The sequence below is a fragment of the Callorhinchus milii genome, unplaced genomic scaffold (assembly GCF_018977255.1).
Source record: "Callorhinchus milii isolate IMCB2004 unplaced genomic scaffold, IMCB_Cmil_1.0 Scaffold5, whole genome shotgun sequence".
NCBI classification, from domain to species: domain Eukaryota; kingdom Metazoa; phylum Chordata; class Chondrichthyes; order Chimaeriformes; family Callorhinchidae; genus Callorhinchus; species Callorhinchus milii.
Genome location: NW_024704746.1, coordinates 39,717,502 through 39,738,775, shown reverse-complemented (window position 1 = coordinate 39,738,775; position 21,274 = coordinate 39,717,502). Strand labels below are relative to the sequence as shown.

At 39.7% G+C, this 21,274-nt stretch overlaps 1 protein-coding gene across 1 annotated transcript; it reads right to left on the bottom strand.

Annotated features, from left to right (window-relative positions):
- nup107 (nucleoporin 107) lies at window positions 1-21,066 on the bottom strand. Its single transcript, XM_007904966.2, has 28 exons — window positions 21,010-21,066; window positions 19,508-19,602; window positions 18,768-18,848; window positions 15,765-15,862; window positions 14,323-14,476; window positions 13,623-13,726; window positions 12,565-12,692; window positions 10,393-10,441; window positions 10,236-10,307; window positions 9,963-10,051; window positions 8,771-8,846; window positions 8,353-8,466; window positions 8,156-8,246; window positions 7,991-8,067; window positions 7,733-7,792; window positions 7,485-7,630; window positions 7,341-7,389; window positions 6,305-6,374; window positions 5,759-5,877; window positions 5,223-5,261; window positions 4,400-4,550; window positions 3,760-3,872; window positions 3,356-3,458; window positions 2,843-3,003; window positions 1,956-2,081; window positions 1,759-1,872; window positions 1,303-1,470; window positions 1-376 (listed from the first exon to the last, which is right to left on the bottom strand). The coding sequence occupies exons 1-28, from the start codon at window positions 21,015-21,017 to the stop codon at window positions 266-268; spliced, it is 2,766 nt and encodes a 921-aa protein (XP_007903157.2). The 5' UTR covers window positions 21,018-21,066; the 3' UTR covers window positions 1-265.
- Window positions 21,067-21,274: the final 208 nt, after the last annotated feature.

Here is a 21,274-nt window from a genome sequence, read left to right as displayed (position 1 = left end):
ATCTTTTAACTTTATTTGCCGGTAATATATACCCTTTCAAAGAATTGCAAAATGGATGTAACATTGAATAAGGCTGAAGAAGTATTTTGTACAAAAATAGCTTATATTACAGCATTCAATAAAACTGTAAATCCAACCATTGAAATTTTCATGTTCTACCTCCATTGTAAATTGGGATGGGGAGGTGGGGGAGAGAATACAATATGACAAATCTGCAAAGAAATCCGCAAATTGTTCAATATTTTTACAAATCATGGATTTCAGACTACTTGGGTTGTATATCATATCCCAGAGGATCAAGGTTCTGATCCAGCAGCATCAGCGATGATTCTCTCAGCTTCTGCAAAAACTTCCTCATTTCCTCTTTAGAAAATACCTATCGCACACAAGAGAGGACATTCCTTAAAATTCAGGCAAAGGTACAACAACAACCTGCATTTATATAGGGTCCCTCATGTGGGGCAGCATCTCAGAGTGCTTGGCCAAAAGTAGGCCACATTTAATTACAAATTTTTAGCATTGACCAAAAATCAGCTAAATCAGTCAACCAAATCATATTAAAGCAGTAAAATCTCATTAAGCAATGAAGTATTAATTTTTTTTGAATTGTTCAACCGTATAAAATACCACTACCATTGTCCCCTTTTTGTATTTGAGTTTAACTTTTGCTATTTTTTAACCCACTCTTTAGGTTTCCCTGGTAAACAGATAACCTGCAAAATTTACCCTGCTAGTGCTTCACAAGAGCAACCAAAGATGAGTCCATATCAATTTTCCCTCTTTCTTCACCCTGTTCAGAGGTTTGTGGGCTGTCTTTGCTACATGTCCAGGCGAGAATCAGGAGCTCTACTTTAAAGGTAAATCATCTTTCTACAATACTCTTGTTTATCCAATTCTGCTTCTTAATGTAAAAGCATTTTGTTGTAGGAAGGCTTAACTACCAGTGTTATGCAGACCAAGATGGTACACAAAAGCTTTGCTGCAATAAATGGAACCTCTTTCGTTCCTGGGTGATAATTTTGTTGTTGTTGTTGATAAGCTGTGATGAACTTCCATAATGAAAGCATAGCATTTCTTATACAACAGCAAACTCAATGACCTTTATTACTGCAAACTTTCTTCATCTGAAATTCAATGTTGAAAAAGGTCTGGGATGCAACTAAACCAAAAGAAATCTGTCTGTTCCTTAGCATATTAAAATAATTTCCAATTTACTAATCGCTTTCTCTAAAGCTTCTAAATAAAATTATGACCATCATTCACAACATTTAAATATGTAGCAAAGCTGTGTGGCCTACTTACTTGATAAAGCTTCTGTTGTTCTGATGAAATGACATCAGCCAGCTTTAAGCACTCCTGGTATTGTTTAGTGCTGTGCAGGACAGTGTGAAGCAGGAAGCCCATCATTGGCAGGCAGAGCTGACGGAGCAAATCCATCTGGTGAGAGCGCTCAGCATCTTCTTCAGCATCCTGCCCAAAGCAAACATTTTGTTAACTTTAGAAAAGTCAATATGGGTGGTTGAAATATTATCTAGTAAACACTTCATTTGGAATACAAAGTGAAATTTAGGTATTCCTTATTTTTCCCAAACTACAGTATAACTATACATAGCGTTCAATTGGAAAGAGTCAAGTTTTAAATTGTAATTAACATTTTCATGATTATTAAAATCGTAAAAAAATTGGAGGCTTCTTTAATATTTACTGGTAAGCGTATTTTCTGAGTAGCTAAAATAAACATTACATATTTGCTTTTACCTCTCTGGTATCAACCATCCAGCCTCCATTCACAAAGAGCAAGACGTTATAAATTTTCTCTTTTACTTCACTTGTTAATGCCTCCAAATGGCCACTCCACATCTCATAATCCATCTGTGATTTTTAAAAACAATAATCAGTACACCAAAAGCAGAAAATATAGAAGCAGCAACAACTGAAATCTATGTGGTTTTAACCTGGAACTTCTTCTCTTTGTGCTCGTGAGCAACTGTCTCCGTGAAACTTGCATGAGGAGCCAGAGTAGGCGTCTGTGGAGCACACTTCATCTGTTTGAACCATTCATTGAACGTTTCATGAGCTTCCTAGAGAAGAACAAATATAAAAGCAACAGATTGAGAAAATATGCAATGTCACATTTCTTCGAATATTCTGTACATTCTAAGAAATAGGTAACGAGGGGCAGGAATATAGAATATAATCATGAATATATCCACATACAAACATTCATCTGGTGCAGCTATTTGCATTTAGAAAATGGAGTCAGAACATTCAGTGCCACACATTGTCCTTTTCAGGGTTTTTTTGTGCCACGGACTCTGTAGACACAACAGGTAGCTTTGCAGAATTGACCGTTTTTCGACTAAGTGACAAAACAAAATTGTTCTGTACCTTTTTAAAACTTGGCAGTATTTCTAGAAAAACGTAACATAGAAATCACACCAACATTTCTTTAAGATCAGCAATACATTCTATCCCAAAGGTAAAATATGCAATAAGATGTGTACATTTTAGAGTTTGAAAAGAGACGTTAATTATAACGACCTGGGCTTGGGCGAAATATCTTCAGATCAGCAGATGTTGAGAATGGCAGTTTGGGAGAGGAATCAGAAGGTTAATGCCTCAGTGAAACTATAGTCCAGCACAAGAGAGAGGCAATCTCCCCACAAATGCTAAAATGCTGGCTCTCCGTTTCATTTCTGCATTTGTGTTTAACCATTTCCAGTTTCTGTGTATTGTTTGAGGCAACAGCAACATAGCATTATGTGTTTGGTGTAATTCTGTCAAGTTATGAAGCTACGCAACCTTTCAATATCCATTTTATTATTTCGGACCTATCTCTCACCAAATAAGCCCTTATGCACAGGTGCTCCCGGATAGCATTTTCATCCTCAGCTGGAAAATTAGTTTCCATTGCTTGATTTTCCCACAGTTTATAAACTTCTGCTACAGAGTCTTCTGGAATTTTGCTAAATACTTCCTTAGCTGCTTCGTGTTTCTTAGAAGCTGCAAGACAAAATTACAGCGCAGCAATTACATTATTACATGGTCTCGATATACTGAAGAATTACAGATATTACTCCATTCAGGGCCATAATCTACAATTGGTGAAACTCCAAATTAAAAAGTCCATTTGTGACTTCCAATTATCAAATATCACTTGGACATTATTGTAATACTCAATATCAAACTCCTAAAAATATCCCATGAACTACATGTACAATAGGAGCTGTAAAATCGCATTGATGTTAGGTAGGTAGGACAGGTGGGGATCGAACCTGACGCCTAAGTTACATACAGGTTTGGCAAGTCTCATGTGAACCCGTTAAAATGATACATACAGGAAAAAATTACATACCCAAGAATTTCCTCATGATAGCATTGCTCTGCTTCAGTGCCTCTGCTCTTTGTGTGGGATCAAACACCAACCAGTCAATGACATCAATCTTCATACGATCCTCCTGTGCAAAATAGTGTACATTGCTGATGTGAATGTTCCATTACTCAACCAAACTTGCAATATTTTATGCAATTATTTTTTAATGTGTAAGAGCTTTGTAAACATTGATTTATAAAATGCCATGTGGCGTTTTCAACATTTTGAAATTAGGGAAGACATTCTAAACAGTGTATTTATGTAGAGAGATCAAATTTAACAGATGTACAAATAATAGATGCCCATTCTAGCATTAAATGAAATCTGTTGTTATATGCAGATGCACATTATTCAATGCCAAACATGCTACTAAAGTACGCATTCACTTTTGTAGTCGCTGCATCAAGAGACGGTGCCAGATCATGGTGTGTAAACTCGCCAGCATCCTTCTTCCGGATGTTTTCCACAACACACTTAGTCACTGCTGCTACATCCAGACCTACAAAAATAAAAGGACCCTCATTTTCTGATGCATTCAACAGTCACTGGTAGATTGTTACAATTCTTACAAATCATTTCAGTCATTCAGATGCCTTTTTGAATTTTTTTTAAAAAAGCGAAATGCTTTTAAAAATCAAAATCTTTAAAAATTAAAAATGCTTTAAAAATCTGGCCTCAGTGTGTATGGATCATAATATTAACCCTTCATTGGATCTCTTAGTTCTCTCAATACTCAATTGGAATGCAAGATTTTAAAAACGTTATTTTATAGGCTGTTTGTAATCAAGTCAAACTATGATCAAGTTGGGAGATTCTGTGCGGTACATAACCGAATCTTAAGCTAAGACGCTGCCAGAATTTTTTTTTACTTTCATGAAATTTTCAAGACGCAGCAATCCATTTACAGATGAGCAGCACCAGAGAACCCTCATTTAAAACAATAGTTTGAACTCAAAGACTACAGTAGTTATGTAATCATAAAAGTTATCTTTTTGCATCATAATCAAAACTAGAGTTCATCCTTACCATACTCTCTTGCCAGATCCAGACAATGCTTCCGTTGTTCAGTCTCTGTGACAGACTCCAGAAATGCTGAATACTGAGTGATGGCCAGATCCGAAGGCAAGTGGCTGACGTAGAAAGCTATTAAATCTGTGTATTTCTCATTGATCAGAAGCTAGAAGGCAATAATGTATATACAGTGATAAAAAAGCTGATACCTTTACAATATCTAATAAGCCTTAAAGATATGATGATATTTTTTTTAGATAATAGGGTAGCTTCACGACTGTTTGGTCGCCTTGTACAAAAAATAAATGCACTTCCTAGATACATTTTGTAACTTGAAAATGAAGTCAAAATTATTTAGTTCCAAGATTTACCATAAAACTATACTTCTATGAAGGCAGACAAATTAACTCACAAGTCAGTTACAAGGCACTTTCTTAGGTAATGAAAATAAATACTGTATTAACCAAAAGGCTGTTTACTATTCATCTCATAAAATTAATGAAGATAAAGAGTGATTACGATACATTTTCTACTGGTGCTACTTCTATTTGATAGATTTGTAATAATAATGGTGGTCAAAGCATGCTCTCCTCAAAGCAAACAAGAGCATCACATGTGGCCAATGGACATCCTCCCGATGTGAAAGGCGTTTTACAAATGTAATTTTTGTTTACTTGTTTGTAAACATCTTTATCGAGTGATAATGACGACTCTATGTCCAAGAGTTTAGGATGTAAACCATGTAATGTTTCCCTGACTTTGCATGGAAAAGTCATTGCAAAAGTATCATAAAAAGTTCAAACACAAAGCATCAGAAATGGATTTAAATCGAACTCACCTCTATGTATGTCTTGATAATATCCACGCAAACATCCTCCTAGAAGAGTAAAACATTTTTTTAAAAAAACACATCTGGTGACTTGTTGCAAAATTTAGCAGGATATATTAGTCCCATCTAATGTTAAAAAAAATCCTATTTTTGGGTGGAAAGATGGAAGACAACTGACACTTCTGGCTGAGTTATGAAAGGGGAAACATCTGCTTTCTTTCAATAGACACCAGAACATGTTTGGGCAACAGGATTGTGCAAAGGAGTTGGCTGTGGCTCCCACTGATGTGTTGTCTAATGGCAGGGACTGGCTGAAAGCTGCAACCCCACTGGCCTCGTTATGATAGGGGTGGTGTGGGGAAGAGGAAGGAGGGAGAGTCCATAGTAGGGTAGACTGTGAGGAGTGCACTCAATGTTCAGCAACATTATCCTTCAGTGGCATGAAGGTGTCTAAATGGTCACTGAAATGTGGATATTGAATGGCGAAATAGAATTGCACTATGTTGTGTGTGATAAAATTGTGTAGCTGTGACCAAATATCATACCTTTGTCTGTAGGCACAAAGACCGCAAGAACAAGACAAAGTGAGTCATGAATCGAAGCAGATGGGCTGGAAGGAGCACTTTGCCTTTTGATAGCCAGTCATGGAATTCATCCATTAGGCCTATAATTCAAACACAAGACACTTAATTGAATATATAAAATACCACACAATTTTGTAGTAGAGTTCCATCTGTACAATATCCCCAAAAATGGGAATTTATCCTAGAACTTAGAAATTATTTGCTCAGATAATATTACAAATCACAAATGTGCAGTCACGATTGTAAATCACAAGCAGATTAAATTTCAATTATGTAGATTTCTACCAGAAAATAAGATTACAATATTTTACATAAAGACACTAACTGGTTTCTCATAAAATTGCATTTGTGCAGGTTTGCCTTATATTTGAACTCTTAGGCACTTATTGTCTACAATATGGTAGTTTGAATACATTGCACCTCAGTTTTAAATATAATAATGCAACTTTACAAGAAACCATTTAGTATCTGTCATAGATTACGTTTATTTTAAAAACAAAAACTTACCATCAATGTCTCCCAAGATTATGAATTTCTGTATGATATGGTAATGAGCTTTATTCTCCTCCAACACTTGCTACAAATAGGAAATGCAAATCAGTTTATCAAAAACAAACTATCCTGTGTTACATCTGTGCATACACACTGGTTATCTGATAGCATCAACTTCTGACAGCAATATATTTATGACATTTCATCTTTCCATCGCCTTGGGACGTCCTCCCGACGTGAAAGGCCCGATACAATGTAATTTTGTTGTTGTTGTTATCTATGTGAGTTGAATATGTAACCATTTATGCACTACTGGGCAGTTGCATTTTTGCCTCTTTTTCATTTAATCTTATTTCATTTAATCCACTAAGCAGTGGATCATAAATCACTGAGAAAATCAGGTGAGGATATAATCGAGCCTAGAAATGTACTTTATCATTCTAACCATAAAAGGCATTTTTCAGGCATATACAACACTAGATTTTTTTAATATCAAATTTCCCTTTTTTTTGGAAAGCAAATGACATTTTCTATTTATTCAGTTCTCATCACATTTAAAGCATGTTTTCTCAAAAGCAGAAATAACAAAACTGAAAGAACCTGCGTTCAGTTGGTGTTAGCTCCTGCACTGGAGTGGCTATACTGATCCTAATTCCCTGCTGCTTCCTCAGATACTTACATATTTTTCCTTTTTATATCTTTATCCAATTCCCTTTAAAATGTGATGATCTCAGCATCAACTGCCACCTGCAGCAAAGCATTCTGTGTTCCAATAACCCTCTGCATTAAATCAGCTTCTAATTTATCCCTCAACTATTCCTGTGTGCCAATTATGAGCTTTCAAATACATGCCATCACATGCATTACAGTTCACAACGTGTATTTACTTGCATCGCAATATTCAACACACCATCTAATCACTCCACAATGACACGAGGCAGCTCCTACTATTGAAAATTTATAGCAAGAGAGGGATGTTAGGATAGACACACTCATATTAATGGGCAAGAGTTCATTTTGAAAGGAGCATATGTTAGAATTTTGCCATTACCTTTTTGTCTAATGCTTGCAGCTCTTCAAATATTTTCTCAAGGGTCCAACTGGAAATATAGATTAGGTTAGACACTATTTGTTTAGATAAAGCATTATTTAAATTTGACCTGTTTCCACAAAAAGTGATTGAATTCAAACTTACTTGGCTTCTGTGTACTCTCTGGGTAACTCTTCCAGCTCATCCACAGCAATACTGACTGCACGGATTTCTTGTTCTACAAGACTATCCACCATGATCCTGAAGTATGCCCAAACACAGTCTTCCCATGTATCACATACTGGAAGAAGCTGAATTAAAAATGAAAAACCACACATCATTTCAGATAAATTGACAATGATCAAATCGATTAAAAAAGTAAAGGAGCAAATATGAAATATTAAACATTCTACCTGTTTGAGATTTCCACTTAGAGCTGCATAGATTGCTCGTTCATACCGGTTAAACTGTTCCTGCAGGAAACAAAATTTAATAATCACAAATAGTAATGAATGTGATGGAATTTGTGAATATAGGTAGCAANTTTTTTCAAAGAAATTACTCAGTCAATGGTTAACATGACAAGAAAATATTGATTGTATAGTTTGCTAATAAGCTGCATAAGATTATTTTGCACCCAGTTTATACAGTCAGATATTTTTCTGTCTTACTTCATCTGCCATTCTCCAACAACAAGCCTTCCAAACACTTCGGTATGCGTTGCCTTCCACAGGTTGAAGCATCATTCCTGGAAACAGCACATTCAAACAATGTAATGGGATGCACAAAATTAGCTAAAACTGGCGAGAATCAGCAAGCTAGAATGTTGCACTTACCACCATTTAAATTAGGATCATGATATAGTTTCCAGCCTTCAAGACTTGCAGCTCTCCAAGCCTGACCACAACGTTTGCACAGTCTCTGAGCCTGAGAGAATTTATATTATTTACTTTGTGCACAAATTTCTCACAATCAAACAAAAAAGACTTTTGAATTCTTGCACAATCCATGCTCAAATAGCAACAAGACTTACCTCATCAGTCAGGCCCGCTCTTATAAGAGCAAATAGATACTTCATAAATCGGACATCATCTTCCCTATCCAGATCTGCAAGAGGCAATTTTTGTCGTATAGGAGCATCTGGATCCTGAAGCCAAACCAGAAAATGGTTAGTTGTATTGTGCACTGCTATAACATACAAGAATTATTTCAACTGCAGTTGAAAAAGGTTAGCTGTAAATTGCCCAATTCACTGGTCATCTTAATTATGGATATAGAGATCATTAGAAAATCCTTATTAAGTTTCAACACACTGGTTAAGCTCATTACGTGGAGTTTCTTTAACAGTTCATGGCTAAAGGTTATTAAACTACCAAAAATATTTTATGAAACCAATTTTGCAGGGGAAATTTTGCACTTTAAACATAGCCATCTAACAGAAGTGATATTACCAGCTCAGTCACAAGTTGCCTTGAAAATCCCGTGACACCCAATCGTCGCTGTTTTAAAATATGCAGAGTGTTTTCCCTATAAAATGAAAATAATTGTGATGGATATCTTAAATTTACAAATATTTTTCACATATATATATATTCATTGAATGGCTGAACAGAAATATATATGCACATCCTCATTGCAAGCACCACTCTCAAAGGAGTTCTACAAATGGAATAACGGCAGTAATTAAAATAGGCAATAAAGTACTTTAAACCAGATGTTTATGTTCATTTTGCACATATTGAAGAGAAGGCATATTTTATACGGGGGGGGGAGGAGGAGAGAGGGATGTCGCTCAGTGGCAGAGCATTTAACTGGATCAAGAGGTTTCTAATCAAATTCGGACGTTCCCTTATAATGAATAGGGCCCTGGTGAGACCACACCTGGAATACTGTGTCCAGTTTTGGTCTTGTCATTTAAGGAAGAATGTACTTGCCTTGGAGGGGGTGCAGCGTAGATTTACTAGGTTAGTACCAGGGATGAAGGGGTTGAGTTACGAGGATAGGCTGACCAATTTGGGCCTATATTCTCCAGAATATAAAGACTTAGAGGGGATCTTATAGAAAGCTATAAAATCATCAAAGGACATGAGAGAGTAGATAGTGGGAGATTGTTTCCCCTGGTTGTAGAAACTAAAACCAGGGGTCACAACCTTAAAATCAGAGGCCAGCCCTTTCGCCCTGAGTTGAGGAAGAACTTCTTCACTCAAAGGGTGGTGAATATATGGAACTCACTACCCCAAAGGGCTGTTGACGCTCAGTCCTTGAACATATGGGAATAAGGCAGGGTTAGGTTATTAGCTAGAGTTAGATTAGAAGATCAGCCATGATTGAATGGCGGGGCAGGCCCAAAGGGCCGAATGGCCTACTCCTGCTCCTACATGTTATGTTATGAATACTTTATTTACTGGCATGGAGTAGTTAAGCGGTGCCGGGTAGTTTTATGTAAGTCTAGTTTACAAATGTTACAGGAACTTATTTTAAAAAGTAGAAATCATATTTAACACTGTTCAAAAAAGTTAGCAATTGAATAGTTAAAATAGAGCATCATTTCTTACAAAGCGAGCGTGATCAAAATGTGAACATTATACACAAACTAAATTGGTAAAAAGTTGTCCAGAATCAAAATTAAATTGTGACTGTTACCAGTAAACAGATTTTGCATAAAATTCAATGTTCTCTGCAAAGTTTCCAGCTTCGTCTTTGGCAATGCTCTCTAACCAGTCAACGACAATCTGCAGAATGTAAAATTGCCAATTAGATTTTGTCCAAGCCCGTTTTTCTACTCTAAATTAATATAGAATGTACTTTGATTAAATTGGTTACTAATTAACAAAATATCTTGCTCACCCAAGTGACTATTTTTTTTAAGTAAGAGTTTACTTATGCTGCACAAATCCTTTAGTAAAAGAGCAGTACCTGACTCTGTCGTACAAGCGAATCTCGCTGGAAAAGGGTGTCGATGATCAACTTTTCACTAGCATTTGGGTCCTGCAAGAAGAATTTCATACTGTAGCATTCATTACATTGTGTTAAATTTCTCCCCACCATGAGAGGTACCACCAGATTTACTTACAGTCAATTCACATATGCATTCCTCTTCATCATCACACTCTATCCTGTCCCTAAATAAGCATAGGAAAGAAAAGTCAAGATTCAAGAAACTCAACCAATGGGAAAAATAAGCACTTAAGAACAAAGTGTGACAATTTCCTATAGGCATCCTACTTATTCTAGACCATCGTGTTCTAGAAGCTACTAGTCCAGACTCCAATATTACATGTGCAGGGTGACACAATAAACGTGGGATTCACGGATAGGGTTAATCCGTGCCCGTGTTTATAATCCTTATGAGTATACTCTCCACTCTCCTTAATCCCCTCCGCTACATATGCATCAAATTTCCTCTTAAATGTGTTGAAGTTCTTTGCTTCAACCCATTTTTAGCAGTAAATTCCACTTTTCCATCACCTTCTGCGAAAAGAAGTTCCTCCTAAACCTAATTTTGGATCAACGCATTATGTCGATATTTTGAACTCCCAAATTTTGCTTTCCTGTACTATTCCTCTATCTTTATTCTTTCAGATCATCTTTCTCTGTTTCTCACTTCGGATTTTAAAATTGTAATTACAGTACTTTTATCAACAAATGCTGGATAAAAGTTCTGCAGCAACTCTTACCAACCCTTGCCACTAGGTGGAAATGTAGTAAATGCTTATCTGCAACAAAATGTATTGGTATCACTGGGTGGTGATGATGTGCTGAAGAGAGAACAGCAAAGTGTCTCCAGTAACACCATGTGGCTGGTATCAAGTCCTGCAGCAATACATTTCTGCGTAGACCTACCACTGCCAAGATTAATTCCTAAAAATTCCAGGACAGTAAATAAACTCTGACAATATACAAAGTAAATAAAATACCCGAAGGAGTGCTGTTTAACATTAAACAAGGCAAAGCTGCATAAGTCATTGTATTTACTGAGGCTCAGTATACATTGTGAAAATATCCTTCTCTTATACCTCGTCACATAACTATGAAATGGCAGCATTCCATGGGTCCAGCTGCTTCTTACTGCAGTTTGTGCCCTGTGGGGGGCACTTTGTACAAGCCTTGATTTCAGGAATTGCNAAAAAATCCCAGTAATAACAACCATTCTGACATTTGATTCATCATATATGTAACATAAAGTTATCATGTCAACACACGACTCATTGATCCAAAAATGAGTTGAGTACGAACTTCTTTATAATAATCCTTGAATTTTGATATAGTGCCTTATCACGTCTTCGAGACGTCTCAAAGCACTTCACAGAATATACTGTAAAGTGAATTGACTGGATATTTTGTGGGCGAAATGTGGCAGCTAATTGCACACAGCTGTGTCCCACAGACAGCTGTGGATTGAGTGATTTTTATTTTTTGTTTGTTTTGAAGGAATTAGTACCCCCGAAAAGCAATCCACCAATCGACTAGCAACCAGGTTCCTTCTTACTGCTAGGTCAACAGTGGCGTGGAGTAAGGATACTTGCCCATTGTTTCGCCCTACCCGGGAATTGAACCCAGGTCCTCTCGCTTGTGAGGTGAGTGCTCTAACGACTAAGCTACAGGACTTTACACAGAGAATGCAGATGAAGTTCTGGTTGAAGCAGAAAGTATCAACAAATGTAAGAGGAAACTTGATGTACTCTTTATGGAGAAGGGAATAGCAAGGGCAGAGACATGAGGAGTCCTCCTGATGTGTAAGGTGCTATATAAATACGATTTGTTTGTTCTTGTTTTAAACATTGACACAGATTAATTGGGTCAATGGGCTTTTTACATGATGTATAATCCATGTAATTGTTAAGAGTGGTCATTTTACATTTAATTGAAAACAAATAGAAGTCCAATTTTAATGTATAGTAACAAAAGTTTGTGTTTTTTGTTAGGATAAGTTATTTTCCAATGACAGCACAACTGTCTTCTCAGATGCTCAGATCATAAATAGACAAGCGATGCCAGAAGTGCTCTATGTTTGAGTGGCACTTATTTGCACTGTTCCACAGTTTATTTAGGTCAATATGAACATTGTTGATCGCAACTAATTTCACACATTAGTGTGTTAATGCACTGCAAATAATCAATTCAAAAACTTGACTTGACCAGGCACGCTAAAATGATGCACAGAATGCTCACTTATTGAATACTGTAGAAGAGATCCATTCAATGCAGGGAAATTCAGCATACATAGCAAGCTGAAATGAAATACCTGTAAAGGGATCCAATCAATCGCCAGGTTACCATCTCTTGCTGAAGGAACCAAAGAACACTGGCTGTTTTGGAGAACTTCTGTTGCCCGGGAGTTGCACGGTTAACAATCTTCTTAAGTACCTCAACCTAAGACAATTGCAACTCATTTTCAGTTTTGTTTCAAGATAAAGAGAATTTTAAGGATTAGTACACCCACTGTTGACTCGAAAGTAAAATAGATTAGTTTCTCCGCTTGTACAAGACATTCAAATCAGTAAACATCTCAAAACAAATGGTCTTAAGCCACTATTTTCACTTCAGCTACAAATATTAACTATGTTAACATCAGCTTATCATACAGAGCTCTCAATACAGAAAATGGTTTTGTTCTGAATCATGAACTTCCCAAAATAGTTAACAAATATTAATATATTAAGCTTCCTTATGCTCAGCAATCACCTACTATCAACATAACAAATAACAAAAGTGCATTGGAGCACCATAGTCTGATAAGCTTGAGAGTTGCCAAGCCACTTATTTGCTTATTTTAACCATTCTGCTGTAAAAAGAAGGCTATAGCAGGTGCTAGATATCTCCTCCCCACAGGAGTTTGTGTGGGGGAGAGAAGAAATGTGAGACTAATTTAACAACAAGTTACTTTTGTAACCTCTGATCAACCTGCCCAAATGCAGCATTGCAGCTTTCAAATGGAGCAGCAGAGCAGCTTTCAAATAGTGATCTGGAGTGAAAGGTGAAAATAAGATGTTAAGGAGAAATAAATAAGATGTTAAGGAGAAATAAATAATAAGTCACCCATGACAAAACATTATGAATGACTGCAATTTTATTAAATAGAGAACGATGAAAACAACAACACAATTACAATTGTATAGCGCCTTTCATGTCGGGAGGACGTCCCAAGGCGCTGGACAGCCAGTGTTTTGGACATGAGGTGGGGGGCAGAATTGGGGCGGGTGGGAAGCAGGGTGATCGAAAACACGGTCAAAGAGTTGAGTCTTGAATATTAAAGGAAGTCAATTGTACTACCCCCAAAAAAATTGCTTATAAAAATCATACCTGCTCATTGCAGTTGTCCTCATAAGATTCTATCAGATCAAAGATGCCACTAGATGAGTGCTTCAGGAAAGAGTCCAAGAAGTTTGGGAATAAACTGGCTGTAGCTGTTAGAAATAACATGTCAGAAAACTGTTAACACTTAGAAGATGCAAACTGAATTACACTGCATGCACCAAAATAACACACTTTAGCACAATCAACCACTGAATGGCCTCTGAAATTGCTTTTTTTTTAAAAATAGGACAAGTATTGAGTCCAGCACATATATAAAATGTAATAATAATAATCCTTGCATTTGATATAGCACCTTATCACGTCTTTAAGACATCTCAAAGCGTTTCACAGACTATACTGTAAAGTGAATTGACTGTTTATTTTGTGTACTATACTGTTCACACATAAGGCACATGGTCTGAGAGCAACAACAAACCAGAATAACAAGAGTGCACGAATTACAAAGTTGTTGTGTTTGTTCACTCTGCTCTCTTGGGACACTGTTGGAGAGGCCTTCATGGGTGTCAAGTTTTTACACCTGAGAGCACAATGTATTTGTTGTTTTCTATTGTGAGAATATAAGATTAGGAATAAGAAAGATTGGTCTGTTTGATGTATAATGACATACAAAGAAATAAAAGGACAGTATTCATACACCCCTCAATACGTTGTTCGATCTCTGAGAGAACGCATGAAATTTTCTCACCAGTTAAACCTGGATCATCCTCACGCAACATAACTGCGCTCAAAGTGATGTCCTCTGTAAAACTCCCTGGGGAGTCCACTCCTGTCATCAAGCCCATCCTCTGAGGACTCAAATAAACACCTGCAGTCCAATCCATATCATCTAGGCCAGATCGCTAAAGAAAGAAAAAAATTATGCAGCTGAATAAAAACAATGTAGACAAAAAAACAATTCTCCTTGGTGACTCACAACACAGAGGTTTTCAGCCATTTGTGAGGAAACTAGACCAGTCTCAATGGACTGACCCACTTGAACTAAATTGCACTTTTCAACCAGGTCAATTGTATTGCTTGAGGGGGGAAACTATCTGTTTTGCCCCCTCTTTATTGAGGGGGAACTACTCTCAGTAGTGAGGGGAAAAACAGGATNAAAAAAACTGCTTCCCACACTACTGACCATTTGCTAAATGCATGAAATGAGAAAGTCATCATCTACCTAGATGTAACACAAGGTGAACCAGACTGCCGTTGCCAAATACAAGACCCTAACAGCATGTTTTTAAACCACTATTCTTTATAAAAATACTTTATATTCCTTTTTTAAAAAATTACAAGATAACAGCAGGAATAACATCAGAAAATGGAACAATAAACTCTAGCATTTTAAAGTGCAGTCAAATCTCTTAAAGCAACCACCTCTATTCAGCAACCACCTACTATCAACAACTACCCTGGAACAGTCCCAGATGATTTTCCATAATAAACCACCTCTATTCAGCAACCACCTTCAAACACAACCAGTGGCCAATCTTTTTTTTAAGCCTGGTTGGTGTACTAACACTCTTTTCAGCGGTCAGTTCTAAGTGAAATTAAGTGTGCTTAGCGGTAATGCAATACCAATTTCCCCAGCCCATGTATAGACCATATATTCGCTGACCATGTAATGCCCACTTCATCCCACCTCAAGGTTGAGGCAGAATTGGTAAATGTGTTAGAGAGAGTCTATACGCAGGCCTGTGGACATTTTTGGCCTACAGATTCTTTTTATTATTTTTAAATTCAGGCCTGATCAATAAACCCTTACTCAGAGGCCACCCTTACATAAAGGTCAATTTGGTTCAGTCCCCTGAAAACAGGTTTGACTGAAATTAAACACGTGATAACTACTGTATGAACACAAAGTTTCCAAAAAAGGTAATCCATAAAACTAGAAGAAAAATCACTGCCATTCTGGGCTCTACTTTCCGTAAGTCACAAACTCCTAATAGGCATCATCCAAATCATAAAACTAAACGACTGAAATGTCACACAAACACCACACTTCATATTCAGCAGGAATCGTTTCTTTAGAAAAACTAGAAGATACCGGATTTTCATGTCCATCAACTTTCAGGAACTACTACAGAAACCACCTCTACTTAACCACTGTAAATAAAACCTGTAAGCAGTAATTGAGGCCATTACCATAGATGCGTTTCCAGGTGTGGGAAAAAAACGCGGAGATCTGCCGACTGATCCTAAAATACCAGACAATTCAGGCTGCCTTCGAGTCTGTGGTGTGCCTGGAATACAATACCAACTGTTATCTTCAAAATCATCAATATCTAGATTATCAATATTCAGCACACTAAAGTTTAAGTCATTACTATTAACACTAATTATACAACTTTACTTTGGCTAAAGGTTTAAAAAAAACTCCCATTCCCGGCTCACACAAAAGCTATGCAGTTCCACTCGCAGCCTCCTTTACTTGGTGAATAGCCATTTCTCCTCATTTGGATTCTTCCTGCAACAGTTAACAGCTGAACAGACCTTAAATATTGGGCCTTTGAGCTGTTTGCTGCTATTACAATTCATAATTGCAGCAGTATACAAGGGTAGTTATGGAAATAATCCTAAAACAATAGAAACCATGTCACTTTAATCGACAACCGAAAGCTGACGTAATCAAAAGTTGTGCAGATTTCCCCAGAAGAACAAATAGATAACAGACCAGCTCCAATGCCACTCTTCAACCAATGTCAGGAAGCATGAAAGCCTACATACCTTCATTAAAATAAATAATAATCCTTGCATTTGATATAGCGCCTTATCACATCTTTGACACGTCTCAAAGCGCTTCACAGAATGTAAAGTGGATTGACTATTTTGTGGGAGAAATTACACTTGAGTTTGCTTATTGTTATAATTTGCATAATCTATACTAATAAAGACGGAATCTGTGTGTTTTTCTGTCTGAGTATCCGCCACTAACGCAATAAGTGATTGACACAGAGACATGATTTATACCTCATCGGAAAGGTCTTGCATGCGTGAATGTCATGGGCATTTATTTTTCAGGGATCTTCTATCGTTGATAAATTATATTTTAAAAATGCTTTAATCCCCCAAATATGAGGTGTGCATGGTTTCTGCAACAAAGTAGCCAGAGGAAAGCATACACCCTTCTAAAGAGATATATCTATAATAACTCGAGGACCTGCTGGATCACAGAGTAAACCCCTTTGGTTAGCGTATCTTTGATTGGAGTCTTCCCACAGGATTCCTCCCAAAAGGAATCCTCCCACAGGAGTCCTTCCTGTTGAGTATAGATAAAGACTAAATGTCTGTCGGTGTGTCAATCTATATTCCATATTGGATCCATTGGTTGCAAGCAAAGCTGCAACGTGTATTTCTCTCTAGCGTGATAATGTAATCCTTACATTTGATATAGCACTTTATTACACCTTCCAGCTGTCTCAAAGCGCTTCACAGAATATACTGTAAAGTTTGGTGGGTGATACGCGGCAGCCTATTGCGCACAGCAGTGTCCCACAAACAGTTGTGGATTAAGTGACCAAATTATTTTTTTTCCTATTTTGTTTAATATACTGGCGGCCAGTCCTGGCCTGGCCGTGGTTGGTATGTTTTGTACATATTGGAGTTTGCGTATTGTTATAACAACAACAAGATTACATTTGTACAGCGCTTTTCACGTTGGGAGGACGTCCCAAGGCTCTGGACAGTGTACAGCATGTCAGACCCGAGCTGGGGTTGGGGGGAGGGAAGGGGGGTGGCCGATGGCATGGTTGAAGAGGAGGGTCTTGAGGCGGGACTTGAAAGAGGCTAAGGAGAAGGTGAGGCAGAGTGACGGGATGGATTTCCAGAGGTTGGGGGCAGAGTGGCTGAAGGCTCTCCCGCCAACGGTGTGGCGGGTGGGTCGGGGGACGTGGAGCAGGCCAGAGCCGGCTGAGCGGAGGGAACGGGCAGGTTGGTAGGGGGTTAGGAGGTCACAGAGGTAGTGTGGGGCGAGGCCATGGAGGGCTTTTTTGTATGTGAGGATCAGGATCTTAATAATAATAATAATAAACTTGATCCTCTGAAGGATAGGGAGCCAATGGAGTCGGGTGAGAGGGAGTGAAACGGGGTCACGGAATTTGGTGCGGGAGAGGACACGGGCTGCAGAGTTCTGGATTATCTGCAGCCTGTGCAGGGAGGAGTTGGGAAGGCCAACAAGCAGGGCATTTGCATAGTCGAGCCTGGAGGTGATGAAGGCGATGATGAAGAAGGAGTTTCAGCGGCCTGAGGGGTGAGGTAGTGGCAGAGTCGGGCAATGTTACGGAGGTGAGAGAAGGCAGAGCGGGTCATGGCTTGAATGTGGGGGAGAAAAGACAGTTGAGGGTCGAACAAGACACCTGGGTTCCTGACTGGCTTGGTGAGTTGTAGTGAGCAACCATGGAGGTTGATGCTGCCAGGCACGTTATAGGCATATAATGTTATAATTCATCTAATGTTATGCAAATTTGTAGTCCCAATTTAACAAAATAATGAATATTGTTATACTCAGGGGTGTAGTGGTGTCAGAGCAGTCTGTAGCATCGCTCTGACACCTGAAATACGGAGCAAAGAGACAAATGGATGGTCCAAAAAGAGCACCGGTTTTTTTTTAAAAAAGCACAGGATTTACAGCATTTTAGCATCCATAGGTGCTGTTAATTTTTGTGAAAAAATTATCTAACAAGAACTGATAAGTAAAAATACCTGATTTAAATTTTTTAAATAACCCTATAGAAGTGAAATTAAAGTAACGTATTGAACCTTTAAAAAAATCTTTTCCATGAAATTGTAAATGCCTTTAGAACAGTCTGGAAATGTTTGCAATTGTTTTTAAGGGAAATTCCCCTATTGTTATAATAATGTTATAATTTTGTCTGGTCCGACAGAGTGTAACATAAAGCAGACTTGACTGTATCAATATGGAAACGAACAGGCAGCAAGCAAGCGCATTGTTAACTAACCCATCACACATTCTCCAAATAATATGGTCAACAATTTCAGGATTGAATTTTGTGCAACAGGGGTGTTGCAAAATCAAGAGACAACTTTCTGAAATACAAATTCTAAGTAATCGAAAAACAACCTTTTAAAATCACATTTAAATTAGATTACCTCTGCTTTGCATGGCCTTTTTTTAATATCAAAACTTACAGGCTTGGCGGAATGAAGATCCTGGAGTGCGAGCAAGCATTTGTATCCGTGCCGGTGTAGCTTCGTTCACATTTGTTGGTACTAAATGTGTTAAGCAAAGTAATTTCCAATAGTTCAAACATTTTTATAGATTGAGCTTAAAACAAAGACAGTATTTGGGAATGCTTTACTAACCATAAGAGTATTTTTAGTCATAAACAATTGCTATGTAGTTAAGATACTTTTAAGCAAAATAATCAGGCTTAAAGAATAAAAAGAAGTTTCATTTATTACTTTTTCCAATGCTAGTTATAAGTATGAAAAATAACAAATTGCATTCATATAGCGCCTTTCACGTCAGGAGGACGTCCCAAAGCACTGGTCAGCCAAGGGTTTGCAACCAAGTTGAGGGCTGGAATCAAGAAGGTGAAGGGCAAGGGGGGTGGGGATGGGAGGATGACTGAAGACAGTCAAAGATAAAGCTCCTGAGATGGGATATCAAGGCTGTGCAGTAGACACTGTATTATGAATGTCAAAACTATATTGGAGCTGTGTTGCCTGCCGACCACTGTATGTTACCCGTATATTTGTCACTAGTACACTTCACTCAATAGATGCAAACTGTGACATTTAACCACATTAAATATTCCTATACGACCAAAAATATAAGTTTTCAGCTCTTAAAAAGCATTAAATGCCTTTCTGAACTGCAATAATTTTCAAAGTTGCAATCTAATACGTGCAGTGATGAAAGAGGATACTAGAGACATTGCGTCTTGTAGCACTGCGTCTCCGAGCGGCTTTGGTAACCTCGGCTTCCCGAACGATGGGAGATGAGATATCTGCAAAGAATGGGCTGGAAGGAAGGTTCAACAAATTCAGAAATCAGGAGCATGGATTATAGAAATACCTTAAATAGGACTGTTTAAGATAGTCCTATTTATGATATTAGATTTAAACCAATGTCAGCAGTGTCTCTTCCCATCACCCAGAGACTCCATCTCTCTCCCAGCACAGGCTCCTCCTCCCCAATACAGGCTCTCTCTCCCCCTCACCCCCAATACAGGCTCTCTCTCTCCCCCCCCCAATACAGGCTCTCTCTCTCCCCCCCAACACAGACTCCCCCCCCCCCCAACACAGGCTCTCTCCCCCCCCCCCCCAACACAGGCTCTCTCTCCCCCCCACCAACACAGGCTCTCTCTCTCCCCCCACCCCCAACACAGGCTCTCTCTCCCCCCCCCCACCCCAACACAGGCTCTCTCTTCCCCTCCCTCCCCCCAACACAGGTTCTCCCCCCCCAAATACAGGCTCTCCCCCCCCCCAAATACTCTCTCCCCCCCAAATACAGGCTCTCTCTCCCCCCCCCCCCCCAACACAGGCTCTCTCCCCCCCCCCAACACAGGCTCTCTCCCCCCCCCCAACACAGGCTCTCTCCCCCCCCCCCAACACAGGCTCTCTCTCCCCCCCCCCCAACACAGGCTCTCTCTCCCCCCCAATACAGGCTCTCTCTCCCCCCCCCCCAATACAGGCTCTCTCTCCCCCAACACAGGCTCTCTCCCCCCCCCCCCCCAACACAGGCTCTCTCTCCCCCCCCAACACAGGCTCTCTCCCCCCCCCCCCAACACAGGCTCTCTCTCCCCCCAATACAGGCTCTCTCTCCCCCCCCCCCCAACACAGGCTCTCTCTCCCCCCCCAACACAGGCTCTCTCTCCCCCCCCCCAACACAGGCTCTCTCTCCCCCCCCCCAACACAGGCTCTCTCTCCCCCCCCCCAACACAGGCTCTCTCTCCCCCCCCCCAACACAGGCTCTCTCCCCCCCCCCCCAACACAGGCTCTCTCTCCCCCCCCCCAACACAGGCTCTCTCTCCCCCCCCCCAACACAGGCTCTCTCCCCCCCCCCCAACACAGGCTCTCTCTTCCCCCCCCCCAACACAGGCTCTCTCTCCCCCCCCCCAACACAGGCTCTCTCTCCCCCCAACACAGGCTCTCCCCCGCACCAAATACAGGCTCTCTCTCCCCCCCCCCCCAACACAGGCTCTCTCCCCCCCCCAAACAGGCTCTCTCTCCCCCACCTCTCCCCCCCCCCAACACAGGCTCTCTCCCCCCAACACAGGCTCTCCCCCCCCCCAATACAGGCTCTCTCCCCCCCCCCCCAGGCTCCCCACCCCCCCAGTACAGGCTCTCTCCCCCCCCCAGCACAGGCTCTCTCCCCCCCCCGGGCCGGGTCAGGCCTGTGTAAGGTCGCGGCTGGAGCTCTCCCTACTTGTCCATGTTCACGGTGTGGATGTCTCTGGCGGCCGCTGGCAGTTCCCGTCGCTGAATGAGCGGCTCCCGCCCGCCAGAGCGGCAGCACCGCGGACAGCGCCCCTTCCGGCGCCGAGCGGTTACTTCACCCTTTTCATTACACACAAAACACACGTCCATTGACAGGGAAACAGGAGAACAGTGTCAATGGCAGGAATTTCTTATTTAATAATTCATCTGATTTTTTGTTTTACCTTTGCTCAGAGCACCCTAACCAGATTCCA

What these genes read in the sequence shown, in the direction of transcription:
- nup107 (XM_007904966.2), bottom strand. An exon ending in ATCTTCATTCCGCCAAGCCT is followed by an intron (nt 15,863 to 18,767) that starts GTAAGTTTTGAT and finishes ATTGTATTCCAG; the next exon opens with GCACACCACAGACTCGAAGG. An exon ending in CACCTGGAAACGCATCTATG is followed by an intron (nt 14,477 to 15,764) that starts GTAATGGCCTCA and finishes TTCTTTCTTTAG; the next exon opens with CGATCTGGCCTAGATGATAT.